Here is a 15,608-nt window from a genome sequence, read left to right on the forward strand (position 1 = left end):
CACCAGGCCATACTTCCATCCATACTTCCGTCGATTCATCTGTCCGTCCACCTGTCTTTCTGTCTGTTTGTCTCTATCTGTATGTCTGATACTGCCGGTTGCGCCTGACGCAGGACAAATTCATACTAAGAGAAGAGCTTCGCCCGTAAAATCCCAGCCGCATCTTCCCAGGCGGAAAACTTGAGTAAATGCGTCGCAGAGTGGGGGAGGGGGGGTATCGCGTGACTGTTGCCTAAGTAGGTATGGTTTGAGAATGCTTAATCGTTATTAAAAGTTAGCGAACTTGGGCGAACTTGAGCGTATCTATCTATCTATCTATCTATCCATCGATCTATCTGTCTATCTGTCTAGCCGCCAACGACTTTTAGCTCTCCTGCCGTTTCGATAATGATATCGATACCAAACTTGGTATGGCATAACAACACTGAATGAAGAGGGTATTTAAATAGTCATAACATGCAAATCATGACATGTATGTCATGAATGTTATGATTTACATTTCATGGTCCTGCTGCTCTAGCGGTGGGTCAGTTCACATGGCATGTTGCGAAACTGGTATGGTGTGATATGATTGCATGTCGAACACAAGCGATAGACCGTAAGATGAAAATTATGACATACGTGTCATGTAACAACATGACTATATGCCACGCTCATGACGCGCTCGCGGCCTATTCGCTAAAGTCACATATACCAAATTTGATATTACAGTATGTGAATGGATGGCGATGGCATGTGACTGGTGCATACATGATAATCATGAGATGCGTGTCATCTAACAACATGACTACATGACATGTTCATGATGCGCTGGCGACTGTTTCGCTAGCTTCACATGTACCAAGTTCGGTAATACGAGACGCGAACGGACGACATAACACATCCAAACATGATAATCCCAACATGCGTGTCATGTAACAAGATGACTACATGCCACAATCAAGGCTCGTTGTTGAACCTTCGGCTCATCAGTCGACCACTTTAACTCCTAAACCAACTCGGCCTGTATGTCTTCGCGGTTTGTGCCACATTTATTTTACATATTGTTCAGTTTAGTCACATAGTAGCAATGAATTCTGCGAGTCAAGCTTCAATAAAAATTTACCTATATTTTCTAAAAACTCTACGCGACCTGGAACCTGGATTTGAACTAGCCCTTTCATGCTTTGTCGATACAGTGATACTGCTACAAGTGTTCCGCCTTTAATCGGCAACTCTGACTTTCCTTTGTCAAATCTTACCTTCTATAGAAGTTGGATCACCTGCCGAGCCGGTGTTTGAACTCCTTCTTACGGCACAGGTTTTCAAGTCGCTGTGGCTTCGCGTTCAGCGGGGGCGGTGAGGCAACGCTAAGGTGCAAGCAGGTTCCTCGTGCGTTATAACAACTTTCGAGAAACTTCAGGGCAACGTTAAACCGTGCAATCGCTTTCAACACTTGGCGTATGGTTAGTTTGGTTTGATGTTTCGTGGCCCTCGATTTTACTCGCGCTGTGCAGGAGTACCGTCCGTTTTTGAACACGCTCAACGACACCGACTGCGACTACGAGCGCCGCGGCTTCGAGGGCAAAGTGGTGCTGGTCGAGCGCTGCGACAACGTCTCCAACAACGACATCATCCTGCAGGCAAAGAGTGCCAAGGCCAATGGCATCCTCATTTCCGTCAACGCAAGACACGCGGTACGCAATGAGAAATTTGCCGACGAGTCAGCCCGAGTTCTCAAGATGCTTTAAATTCAGACTTGGATCATTCTCGCTTTTTTTTCCTCGTTTAACGAAATACTGAAATGATTTTTACGATTTTGTACCAATACGTTGGGCTGCGAGAGTAAGTAAAAAGATTGTTTACAAACGTAATAAACAACGCTGCGTAAATTGTAATTTATTAAAACGCTTTTAAGCTGCGAATTGCTGCACATTACTGAAAATCGGCCAAACTCCTTTTTAACCGCTTACTCCCAAAGCGACATGTTCTGTCCTCTTGACGTCACCGTGGTTGCTGATGTGACTGGCTGGGGAACACGTGTCACAGGCGCCGTGAAAGCGCAGCGTGGCCCCGACCACTCGAAGGAAGAGTTGAGGCGTTTGAGGAAGAAAGTGGAAGTGAAGGAGTAGGTTATCTATTTATTACTCGTAGCTGCAATAATAAGGGGTGTTTTGATTTAATTATGGTCACAATGATTTTCTCCAGCAGTGGCCTGGTCAAAAACGGAACGTGAGAAAACTGCTTCAAGGATCCTTTAACGTATACAGAGAGCTCCTCTTAGAACCTGCAATTATTTCGCTATCATCGACTGCTCACTAAATTGTCATTAAGCCACCCATAGCATTCGGGAAATCTCATAAGGTACCTCATGATAACCTTATCTATCTTTCCTGACAGGCTGAAGAATCGAAGACCAGTATCAAGAGGCTTGACATCACCGCCGGTTTTATCATCAATGAAACCGCTCACAAGATCGCGGTAAGTCACTTGGCAGCATTGGTTTCCATCGTTCACTCACACAGACGTGCCTCTCTTGATTGAAAAGTGACGGCCGTAGCAATTTTTCAGATCCAACACAAAACTCAAGAGGACTTCGACAAAAACAGTCGCAACAAGTGGATGATTGCTTTATGGCTGTGTTTGAAAAACAGCCACAAAAACAGCCCCAATTGAAAAACGGAAATGAGTCGTTATCAGTAATATATTATTTGTTGCCTGTGGACTGCGTTGCAGAGAAAATTTTAATCACGTTATAACGCAGTAAACAACTAATGTTATGCCGTGCATTGCTGGTTTCATAAAAATAATTTCACCATCTCCCGCTAAATGGAAACATGTGTAGATGCGGCTGGTGGATACGTTTAAGTTGGCGCTCCTTGCGGTGTTGCGCAGGAGAAAAACCTGTGGAGGCGCAAAGCATGCAGTGATGGACCAGCGTTTTCGAACGAAACATGCCAATCGCTTCTGATGGTCGACGGGAAACAGACGACTCCCATAGGACACAGCGACCCGCATTCGGCTTTTAGTTAACGCGCACGTGGCGAATTCTAATCGTTCCCTAACGCACAAAAGAAATATTCCACTGGCACTACTTTGGGTTCAAGATCTGGAGCCTGTACATACGGGCTGCCCAGTCAATGGTTGTGCAGCGCAATCAGTCGGATTCTTTAATTAAAAAAAACTCGCTTTTCCTCTCATGCCTTTGTGAGACGAGAAAAGGGAAGCGTGGGAGAGGGGGCTAAGAAGTCGCGCATGCAGAATGGTTGTATAAACGCCGCAGGGACGAATGCCTAGAGGAGAGAGAGGGGGAGCGAGCGTAGGTTAGCAGACTCTCCTTGCGTCGGCGTTATGAGCTGAGAGAGGGGGAGCGTAGAAGAAAAAAATGAGAGTGGACGCGCATGCGCAGTAATTGCGGTCACGCCGCCCACCGGATGGAGCTCTAGCCCCAGCTCCTTCACCTATAAAAGCTTCGATCAGTACACAAGTGGTGTGAATATAAAAGCTAGAAAATTGACGCCCGGGCTGAGATCATTCGTTTCACATAACATAGGGAGCCTTGCGTTGAAGATTAAATTACACCTCTCAATGAAAAAGTGCACGCCCTTTTTACAGTCTTCGTTCTTGCGTTTTATGGCTGAAGGCCTATTTGAATCCAGAAACCGGCCACTTAATGTCCATGACTTGTGCAACCACCTGTAAATTAACTATACTTGAATTATCACCTTTTAGACACATTTATCCCCTCATGCTGCTAAGTTCTTTTAGAGGTGTGCTCTTCGATACGTAGTGTGTATGTATAGTGGCAAGCTTCTCCCCCTTCCCTAAAAAGTCAAGTATATTTCGTCGATAATTTGCATATCTTGTAGCAACACCCAATGTATGACAATGATTCTTTGGATTTAACGTCCCCAAACCACCACATGGTTATTAGAGATGCCGTAGCTGAGAGCTCCAAAAATTTCTACCACCTGAGGTTCTTTAGTGTGCATCTAAACTTAAGCACGCGGGCCTCAAGCATTTTAGCCGCTATCGAAAATGTGGACGCAGCTGGCCGGGATTCGATCCTGCGTCCTTCGAGTCAGATGCCCAGTACCTTAGCTACTAAACCACTATGGCGGGTCCTTTGGATTTGTATTTAACTTAAATTCGATGGATAAAAAAAATGCCGCCTTGAGTTCTACTCTCCTTCAACTGGTCACTGTGTAACAATTATATCGTTTAACATAATTCTGAGTTTAAACTCTGTGTGTTGAACTCCGGTGTAATAATAATATCTGAGGGCTTCACTTCGCAAAACCAAAATATGGTTATGAGAGACGACGTATAGTGGTGAACTCTGAATAATTTACCAATACACTTCTGTATATTCTGATCAGTGATCATTCGGTGATATTATGAAATTATTTGAAGCTCTTATAAGGAAATAAATCAGGGTTTCGCAAAATCAGCTTTCTCGATAGGTTCTTGTAAGCATAAAAAGGTTATGTTTGGGGGGAATCTCGCTATTATTGACTCGCTATGCCTGCTAAGAAAATATGAACGTGCAGACAAGCAATATGAAAGATAATCACATGCAATATGTCTTATCCTTTACCAAGTAATGAAAGCTGCGTGAAGATTAGGGCAAGTATCAGCAGCTGTATTAAGCTTGTTGGGGTTATTCTTTTAACAATGAATATGCCTGTTAATGCTTCCCAACCAATGTGCATAAAATATGAGAGAGGCCGTGGTGGAGGGTTACAGAAATTTGGACCACCTGGGGTTCTTTAACGTGCACCCAAATCTGAGTTCACGGGCCTACAACATTTCCGCCTCCATCGGCATGGCGTCATCAGCTGAGTACACTAGTCACTAGACCATCGCGGCGGGGCAAATACACTAGCCACTTTCGCCTGTATTTAGCGATGTTTTCTAGTGGAAGTCAAGCACCAACCAGGCCAAATACGTACGCTGCTGCGTAGTGATGGCTAATTGCAAAACCAGTACATTTATAACCTCAGACAATGCTTGAGATATTTTGCGCACAATTTGAAGCTAACATTTGAGAGCGTGTTTCTAACGTGTCGTAGTGCGCATTAAATTTTCAGTGCAATGGAAGGAAGTGGCTAGTATACATAGTGTGTCATGGGAAAAAGATATATGTGAAACAAATCTTATGGTAGTGTTATGATGCGATATAATTAAGCTACCTAAATACATGCTTCATAAAGCAGATGTGGCTTCGCAGAATGCTGCGCCTGTGAATGTCGAGCAAGACATAGTATATTACATGCTACCTGTGCACATTCCAATCAAAATGTACGAGTGAGTGTTCACGCGTTTCTCTCCGCAGAAATACGACGACCACCACAACCAGAGCCTAGTGGCGAAGCTTTTTTCGGTGCAAACTTCGTTCGACTGGAGCTTCGCCGTCATCTGGGGGATCGCCATGGTAACGGTGGTTGGTGGCGCCTACTGGTCCGGCTTGGTGCAGCTCGTGCAGTAAGTGCTATTCTCGCTGGCAAGACGAGATAGCCGTGCGTCATGTTTGCGAAGCATTTTTAAGTGAACTTCGGTTACTTTTTCCGTATCTATCTATCTATCTATCTATCTATCTATCTATCTATCTATCTATCTATCTATCTATCTATCTATCTATTCGCCTATGAACTTTAGCTTTCCTGCCCTTTTCAGTAATCGGATCTGTATTAACATTGGTGTGGCATAACATGACTGTGCAGTAATTAGTTATGACAAGGAAATTGGCAGATCCCACGTACACAGGGAATCGATGATATGCGAAGCACGAATGGGTAAGGTTCATATGTCACTTTAAAATCAGTACAAGGTTACGAGGTGGAGGTAAATGACGCCGTACAGGACTTCCGTGTTATGATTGTCATGTGTGGTTTACCTTAGTCCTCTAGTCAAGTCACGTGACACCAAATTTACTACATGTGGAGCTAGCGAAGCGGCCGCGAGCACGCTGTGAGCCTGGCATGTTGTCATGTTCTTACATGACACGCGTGTGAGGATTACTACGTTTGCACCAGTCATGTACTTTCGTCATCCATTGATATCACTTAACACACGCTACATGTGAAGCTAACAAAACGGCGGCGAGCGCACCATGAAGGGCCCAATATACTCCAATGTAGCGTTGTTGCGTGCGCACGCTGGCCACAGCGACGCTACGTTAGCCAGGCGCGACCACCGACAACCGTCCCCACGGCAACCGGTGCGAAATGTGACATACTCCATTTCGCGCCGATGCGGTAACCATACAACACTGCGTCACCTTCTTTTCGTGACGGAGGCACACCGGACGCGCTTAAAAGCGCATGCGTCAAAGCAAATCAGCGCGGCGTGTGCCAGCGAGTATATGGCAGGACCGACACCTGGCGTCGCAACGCCGGCGTGGCGCGTCGAAATGAACGCCGCTGAACACGCGCACCACGTCACGTCGTAATGTATTGGCGCCTTGAGTGTGGCGTGTAATCATGTTTTCATTTGACACATATCTCATGGTTATCATGTTTGCACTAGTCACATAGCTTCGTCATCCATTGACATCCCGTAATACCAAATTTGGGATGTGCGAAACGGCCGCGAGCGCATGATCAGTGTGGCGTGTAGTCATGTTGTTACATAACAAGCAATGTCGTGATTATCACGTTTGTATGTGTCAGTTACTTGTGCCGTCCGTTCGCGTCACGTAATACCGAGTTTGGTACATGTGAAGCTAGCGAAACGGCCGCGAGCGCATGATGAGCGAAGCATGTGGTCACGTGTTTACATTACACGTATCTCATGATTATAATGTTTGCACTAGTAACATACCTTCGTCATCCATTCACGTACTGCAATACCTAATTTGGTATATGTGACGCTAGCGAAACGGCCGTGAGCGCATCATGAGTGTAACATGACGTCATGTTTTACATGACACGCATGTCATGATTTACAAGTTAGGGTCTGTCGCTTGTGTTCGTCATGCAATAATGCCTTACCATACCAGTTTTGCAACATGCTATGTGAATAAAACCACCGCAAGAGCAGCAGGAACATGACATGTAAATCATGACATTCATGACATACATTTCATGATTTTCATGTTATTGCTAATCAAATATGTTCTTCTTACAGTCATGTTATGCCATACCAAGTTAGGTATCGATACCATTATCGAAACGGCCAGGAGAGCTACAAGTCGCAGATGGATGGATGGATGGATGGATGGATGGATGGATGGATGGATGGATGGATGGATGGACGGACGGACGGACGGACGGATGGACGGACGGACGGATGAATGGACGGACGGACGGACGGATGGATGGATGGATGGACGGACGGATGGACGGACGGACGGACGGACGGACGGACGGACGGACGGACGGACGGACGGATGGATGGATGGATGTATGGATGGATGGATGGATGGATGGACGGATGGATGGACGGGTGGATGGCGCGAAACGAGGGTGAGAGGAAGTGGCGCGAAACGAGGGTAAGAGGAGGCGAGCTCGAAACCCTTGCTGCTCCTCCGCGTAGCATTCGCAAGCCAATTCTCTTCCCCACGCTCTCCGGCATACGACCAAGAGGAGACGTGCGCATGACGTGCCCGAACAAGCCCAGCCCCCGTGCACGCGAGCGGCGTTGCTTTGTTGACCTGCGTTATTTTGTGGTCTTCTGCCGGTTTCTGGGGGATTGTTTGGAAACGCTGGCTTAGACGCGGTAGAGTAGATGAGCACAATGAGTGCGCGAACGCGTATTAGCGTTCCGCGTGGGTCGTCTGCTCAATGCGCTGACCACGGGGACCCAAACGCATGCGAAACGCTGGCACATTAGCGCCGCATCTCGTAGTATTTCACGGGAAAAAATGTAAGAAATACGCGCACAATTTTTTATTGCGTCTCAATATTTATTTCAAGCTTTATTCATCTCTTAAAGCAACAAATACATAAACTACGCAGGTTGTGTTAAATAATTTTTGCCATGTCACGTGGTATACTGTTGACAACGTCAGAGTGGAGTCGTCTACGTAGAGGACCAACGTCACTGCATTGCCGTGTATGTAGGGCCATTCCTACGCCCACGTCATTCCCTCATTCTCTACTCGTGCGCCGGCATAGGGGAAGGGGAAAAGCTTCCATCCTGAAATTTGACCCATTTACGCCGCGCGTAGCGTTGCAAATTTTGGCGCACGTGATCATGAACGCCTCATCTACACATTGCGCTTGTCAGCTCAAAATTGTCAAACCTGGTGAGTGGCCCTTTAACATAAGGTACTAGTATCAATCCCACCATGAAGCTACATAAATATGTCGCAAGTTCAGTCACACTCGGCTGCTGACCCGCAGGTCACGGATTCCAATCCCGTCTGCGGCGGCTGCATTTCCGATGGAGGCGGAAATGTTGTAGGCCCGTGTGCTCAGATTTGGGTGCACGTTAAAGAACCCCAGGTGGTCAAAATTTCCGTAGCCCTCCACTACGGCGTCTCTGATAATCATATAGTGGTTTTGGGACGTTAAACCCCACATATCAATCAAAATCAAATCAAGTTCAGTCACACCAATGGTATCAAACAAGTGTTTCGCGAATCTTGCCCTATCAGTCCAGCCCACATGATTGCAGTTTTATTCCCATACTTATTTTACTTGCTTAACATGTGTTTTTTTTTTTTGCGTTAGACGCCACATGCGGTCAGCGGGTGTTAAAACGCAAGCAAAGAACAAATTCTCAATATGGTCTGCAATTTCAGCTCACCCATTCGGGAGATCGGGGTCTGTATGTTTCTTGAAGCCTGACGTCGAATAGCCTTCAGAAATATCCGTTACAATGATACCGGGAAGGCCTTTCAAAATTCAAAGTTAGCTGACAGGTTGCTTAATCTCCTACCTCCAACCTTGCTTCCTCCGACCGTTTTTTAGCTTTCTTACTTTTCCGGCTTTTGAAAAACTAAAATTCTGTGACCCACCTGTAGAGACGAGCTTGTTTACATTTCGTACTAAAACGATTAATGCTGTACAACGTTGAAAGTAGCTGCGTTTGTGAACGCACATTTGTTCTATGTTTATTTCTAAATGTGCAGGAAATTGTTATCATATAAAAATATACCAACGGTAACTCCTAATTTTTGCCCCCTGTGCTTTTCAACAAAAGCGGCTTCCTTAACGGCTTCATTCTTAGAACTGTTAAGCATGCTTGATTTACTACGCTCGCTGACTGAATTTACATCAGTGCCATATCCATTACGCAAGTCCATGAACGTCCACTCGTACACCTCGTACACTTTGAAGGTTTGTAGGCGACTATATAAGTCGTGAAATCGAGTTCTCAGTGCATTTCAGTTTACGTTAATATAAATGAGCTCTGTTTGTTTCGTTCAAAACGCTTTTGAGCGGAAGGAGGTGGCACGAGATACAATGAATACTATAACGAATGTGGCAAACTCTTCTTATTCTGGTGCTTGAGCAGTGAATACGAGATGGGTTGCTAAAAAAGAGCAGAAAAAGGAAGTTCGAAGAATCCGTAAATGAAATGAAGGCCTTTTGCGGGGCCCCAGGTAAAGCTTCAGCTTTCTTAAATTTGCTTAGTCTTTTCACACGTGCCTATGTCTATAATACTAATAATGCTAGCAACATAAGCTGTTCTTAAGGGTTCCTAATACTTACACGTTCTGTCACTAACGCAGGTACCAGCCCAGGGTGCCCAAGCCGAAGAAGAAATCCCGGCGTGCAACCAAAAGCCACCGACAAGCTTCCGAGGGAAACGTGAACAAGTGCGCATTTTTTTTTCTTCTCCGTACCTCTCAATAGAGGACAAGAGGATATGAATGAAAGCATACACTGGTACTACATACATTTGGTGCTCGTAAGATGTTTTTTTCGATTCGCCGGTTACTATATTCAAGTGGGCAAACACTAGAAATATCTGGCTTTCTTACATTAAACTGGCGAATCAAGCTTTTATGCTTGCTAATTATAACATGCTTTATTTAAGCTTTAACATACCTAATCACCCTCCTTCACCGTCATGGATGTTAGGATGTTATTACTTGTGAGCACAGCAGTGCTAAGTGCTCAAGACGTATTGGCTAAAACTTTAGCGATATCTGAGGCATCTGAATTTTGAACTAGCTCGCACTCGGCAGAATATACCCGTAGTGCAAACGTTATGTCTATTCCCTCATGACGCGCTTACACATTTTGTTCGGCTTAACGCAACAGCGCATCCGACGGGTCTCTAGTGCACATTCCGCCCGACCGGGACTTCACGGAGAGCATTGGTGAGCTGGAGGAAGAGTTCACGGTGCCACTCTCTCCTAAGCTGGTCATCATGTTCGTCATCCATATGAGCGTCATGCTGCTCGTGCTGTACTACTTCTACCGGTACCTGGGTGAGACGGCACGACTCACTGCGCCATCTTTCTATGAAACGTGACACCTCGGCATTCATGGAGCCTGATTTGCTGCGCGTGTCTGAGCTCCGGTCGAGAAACATTAGACTGCTAGTATGAGTAACAATAAAACTTAAATTTCATGCGGAGGCACATCAAAGACACTTGTGTTGGGCACTGTTTTAGGCCTAATTTTTTCCCAATGTTTTAGGTTTACCACTGTGAGAACAGTGAAGCTAGGAGCCCTTCCCTCCTCATTTCCTTCCCGTCATATCACTCCTCCTCCCTTTCGTTTATCTTTCTCTACCTTTGCTATACTATACAAGACTACGCCATGCATTCTTTACCGTCTATAGTTCTTTCTATAGGCCCGTTGCTTTCACACTGTTTATTTTCGCTTCTTTCTTTTTCTTTCAACATCTATTTCTTTCTATGTTTGTCTTATTCTATCACCCATAGCAACGCTAAGATTATTCCCATAAATTCTTTTTTTTTCTGTTAGCGTGCCTGGATAGCCTAGTGTAACTACTCTCATCTTCGTTCCGTGGATACCTGGGTTCCAATCCCGCCTCTCCGAAAAAATGTATTTTATTTTACTCATTTATTATCCTTTCCTTTCATCTAAGGCGTAGCTAGGCTGTTCCCACGGCGAAGCGCCGACGCAGCTCTGCCGAGTTGTTCCGAAGTAACGACAGAGCCTGTGAGCAACAATCCAGCAGCGACGAACCTCTATATTTCAAGCAGACTCACTGTTAGATTATTATATATCTTGATCAAACAACTTGAACAGTATACTCTTGTTAATGTGTAGACGAGACAAAGCAGCGCACTTTGGCACGAACGGAATACTAAGTTGAATTGGACACAAAATAGGCAAAATATATGTAACAGCACCACTAAATAAGTCGAGAGCACCGAGACCACACGAACACAAGCACGTTTTCTCAACGTTTTTTTCTCGTTGGTGCTTCCACCTTATTTTGTTGCGTGATTTCATAACAATGACGAAAGGGCAATACACTTGCAAGGCATAATAAACAGCCAAGCTAGCAGACCTTAGTGCCTCAACTTGGCCTTCTTGAATGAGTCGAACATGCATAACTTAAGCAGGTACCTGTCACAGATCATGCAATACTGTCCGAACTCCATCACCTGAACTAACGTGAAAGCCGGCTGCGGCGCCTCCGGTAAAAGCGCAGGCGTGGTTCGTGCTCGGCTCTCGCGTGCAAGCAAATTTGGCGCAGCGGCTGCACCGACGGCCTCCGTCGTTGGCCACCGCTGAACGGCGCGTAGGGTTTTTTAGCGGACATCAGACGTTGTACTGCAATTTTACAAAGCTTGAACGTGCACCTTCGATTTTACTGGTGTCTTACGTGAACCTTTCTACATATTGTTTTGTCAGTTCACCTGATCGTCATAATGTTCGCCCTGGCATCGGCAGCAGCCCTTCTCTCCTGCTTGGAGCCACTCGTCAACCGGATCAACATTGGAACGTCAAAGTACGAAATTACCTGCACACCTTATTTTAGCCCAGTATTTATAAAAGGCACTTGCAACTGTAACTACCAGACAGCTAATTTTGTTTACCTTGAACTTTTATCGAAGATGTAATTGCTTCTGGAGAGAATATTTCGTTATTGTGCTTCTGGCTTCCACCCCGTTTTTCTTTCTTTTTCTTCGAGAAGTCCAGAGTTAAACGTTACAAACTACGCAGCACCGTAATTCACGAATGAAGACTGGGCGTGCATTCCTTTCGTATCTGAAACCATTGTGTCGTGGTGTTTCCCAAACACGATGAGATGAAGCATGAGCACGGTTTGTTGCAACTAACTGGTGGGACCTGTCGGGACACTGCGGACTGGCTACAGTTAATGGCAACCAGTATTGAGGATCTGCGTATGGCACAGCAAGAATGCATAAAAACAATCGCTGCATATCCACGGAGTGAGTGATGATGAGTGTTTCGAAGCGTCTGTCTGTCTGTCTGTCTGTCTGTCTGTCTGTCTGTCTGTCTGTCTGTCTGTCTGTCTGTCTGTCTGTACGTCCGTCCATCCGTCCGTCGGTCCGTCCGTCCGTCCGTCTGTCTGTCTGTCTGTCTGTCTGTCTGTCTGTCTGTCTGTCTGTCTGTCTGTCTGTCTGTCTGTCTGTCTGTCTGTCTGTCTGTCTTTGGTCATGCTGAGCTGGCTATCCCGGAGGAACGGACTGCCCTAGACCATAAGGAGCTTCACCCATAGAACGGTATTCCCACACTCTAAGCCAAAACGGAGCAACAGGAGTATAGGGGTTGCTCCTTTCAGGGAGCAATTGCATTGCCACTCCCATTACTCTCCTAAAAGGAGTAACTGCAGAGGAAGGAACCGTTGCTCTCCTTTCAGTTCCTTCTTCGGGGGATGAACAGTTACTCCCTCCAGTTCCTCCCTGCAGACCAACAGTTACTCCCACCAGTTGCTCCCTGCCGACCAACCATTACTCCCACCAGTTGCTCTTCTAAGAGCAACAGTTACTCTTTACTGTTCCTCCCACGTGTTCGCAGTTACTCTCTGAAAACCAACTGCACATGCTTCCAGTTACTCCTTGGGGAAATGAGTATTTATCTCGAGTATGCTTGTCACACGCTTAACACATGGCGAGAGCTCCTTGGAAGAGCACCGCTTGGGTGCTTCTAACACAAAAAGTGGACAATACTGAAAGGAAAATAAATGCTTTATTGTTCTTTTTATGAGGCGACGTTTGACCACACGTAAAAGTAGACTTCGCCACACCACAGCCAGCACTAAACAAACACCATAATACATCAAAGGTTTTCTGCGTCATCCGTGGAAAAACAATCTTGAATTTCTAGCATAGGGCAGTCTGTGTCATCATTGGTGAGAGAAGAGCAACTTCTCCAATTCTGAAGAACTAAAGTTTCGCAGCTGGTGTTTCCATCAGGCTAGCGCAGCAGAACGTCACCGCAGGCATATGTGAAGCATCTCATTGCTGCAAGAAAAAAAATAGAAGTGTGAGGTTAAACATGCCAGAATCCATTCATAACAATGAGTCACACACACTGCAGCAGCGCTTACATTCTAGGATGTCTACTGCAAAACGAAATGTGAAAAAAAGGAAGGTTCGGCCAAACGTTACTTGGCAAGCCATATAAATGCTGATGTGGTAGACGCTCTTCACATGATGTCTCAGACAGCAATATTCTGGAAGAAAATGTGCAGCACCTCAACAAGGCATACATATTTGTAGTAGCTAAAGATACCCTTAGGTTCAGTTAACTTGTTTCCTATACACAGCTGAGTGACATTTCTATGAGCCCATTCACCAATGGGCATTCTAAATGAGGTCATGTGTGTGTGGCAAATAACACGTACTGGCCGCTCATGTTAAAATACTTATTTAGCTCGTGCACATAGTTGCTCTCGATTCTACTGTTCTATCATACGCTGCTGCAAAGCCTGCTTGAAAGCAACCATTTGCAGAGGCTACATGATAATTTTCAGTATATTTCTTTGTACCTGACGCAAACGGCTGGACAAAACTATAGACAAATAAATGTAGACCGTGCTACCTTCAAAAAATGCTTTAAATTTAGAAAACTAGGGTGCATTTGTTCACTCGGTTGACGAGTCACAGCCACGAGATATGTAAACGAAGCAATATATCTTAAGGCATGCACAGATATTCTGATTCTTTGTTTGACAGTGTCACAGATAGCTTGCCAATACATATATATTTGAGAGCAACAAGATGTGAAGCTTTTATTAGTTCAACGTCTTGTTGGTTCACAGCCAAACAGGTTACTGCTTGTTAGACAAATTGGAATAAGCACACCATGGTTTCCAAAAAAAAAGCATTATTAGAAGTTAGCTCCCGGTGTGAATGTCTGCCTATTTATTTTGTACTGCCTTCTACATGTGCCACAAAGACATTTGTTGAGGATGTGCTACCAGTCAAGCCAAGATCGCATACTTGGTCAATGTGATGGAAATACAAACATTAGAAACACTGCCACCTCTAGTAAGAGCATAACACTTCAATATCTTGGATTAGCAAAGAGGTGCACAAGAAAGTCAAGCCCACTCTTGCGGAACTTTGAACGCGAATATTTCAGAGTGGGGGAGGTCAACATGCTGTGGCACTTTTAAACCCACGAAACATCTGCAGAAAACAGGGTAAAAGCAAGTCAAGAAACACTGTTATGAAGGCCTGCGCATGGACAGCTTTGTGAATCTAGGCCCAAGTGTTATGCTTTGTGCAAGCCAAAATCCATGTAAATAGGGAAAGCATACTTTTAGGAGTACCAGCGTAAAGAAATCTTGGCAGTTGGCTTTTTAGTACAAACAGCAATACCTGCAATGAAAACATAAACATTTTATCTTAACGGTAACAGTGTGAGCACCCACACGGGCCAGCGGAGCCATGTCGAATTGTCAGTGCCAGTGTAACCATGTGGCATAGTGAACTCTTCTCTGGCCAACACATGCACAGTTTGCCCCTAAAAAGCGATGCTTTCATATACGTAGTACAAAAAGTCTGCACTTACCAAAATTCACTTGCTTTCTGTACTTTAGCATCGTTGGGAGCATCTTTATCTGCAGTATAACCAAATTTGTTTCATATCACTGAAAAAAAAAAGTAAAAGACATGCATCAAATATTGTTTCATTTGGTAGCAGTGAAGTCAGGTTAAGAACAGCCAAGTGGGAATCAGCCTAATTATGTGCATGCGGCAAATTCCAAACGGCGTTATTGAGGTTGTCGAAATTTTCGTCGATTGGTATTAACGTCGATATGCGACTTCAGCGGCATGCCAAGTTTTCACAGCGCATAAAGATTTCATGATGCAGAATAATGACAGCGCTAACGAGAACATACAGCATTTATGATTGTATTTTACAATATTCAGTTTTGCGAAGGTTTTGCATCACTAAAGAAATCTGAAAGATTTGGGTCATTCCTCCTCCAATTGTTCTGTCAATATGTAAACTGCTCGCTTGATGGTGCGCTTATAAAATAGTACGTTCAGCCCAGAGGTGAAGCAAGTGACGCAGTGATGTGAGCAGATTTTTTTTTTTTTAGGCGTGCGGGGAGGGGGGGGGGGGGGTGTCCGCTTATCTGAATAGGCCGGGCAAGCGAATATGGTTGTCAATTTGGGCTCCCTACGCCCGGCCTAAAAAAATTCTGTGCGCAACCGCCTGGCTATGCCAGTGAAGTGATGCGACAATGATTTGTTCACTTACTGATTTACATACACT

At 45.1% G+C, this 15,608-nt stretch overlaps 1 protein-coding gene across 4 annotated transcripts in view; it reads left to right on the forward strand.

Moving 5' to 3' along the window:
• The window catches only part of LOC119184211 (signal peptide peptidase-like 2A), a 70,591-nt gene that overhangs the window by 23,291 nt on the left and 31,692 nt on the right, over positions 1 to 15,608 (forward strand). For 2 of the 4 annotated variants that reach the window (XM_075888551.1, XM_075888550.1), the window contains 6 exons: positions 1,497 to 1,676; positions 2,380 to 2,460; positions 5,315 to 5,463; positions 9,659 to 9,745; positions 10,194 to 10,363; positions 11,766 to 11,862. In XM_075888551.1, coding sequence (XP_075744666.1) covers positions 1,497 to 1,676; positions 2,380 to 2,460; positions 5,315 to 5,463; positions 9,659 to 9,745; positions 10,194 to 10,363; positions 11,766 to 11,862 — 764 coding nt within the window. The remainder of the gene's footprint in view (positions 1 to 1,496; positions 1,677 to 2,379; positions 2,461 to 5,314; positions 5,464 to 9,658; positions 9,746 to 10,193; positions 10,364 to 11,765; positions 11,863 to 15,608) is intronic. The other 2 variants (XM_075888553.1, XM_075888552.1) reach the window with 2 other exon arrangements.

Source organism: Rhipicephalus microplus, chromosome 3 (genome assembly GCF_043290135.1).
Source record: "Rhipicephalus microplus isolate Deutch F79 chromosome 3, USDA_Rmic, whole genome shotgun sequence".
In the NCBI taxonomy this organism is placed as follows: domain Eukaryota; kingdom Metazoa; phylum Arthropoda; class Arachnida; order Ixodida; family Ixodidae; genus Rhipicephalus; species Rhipicephalus microplus.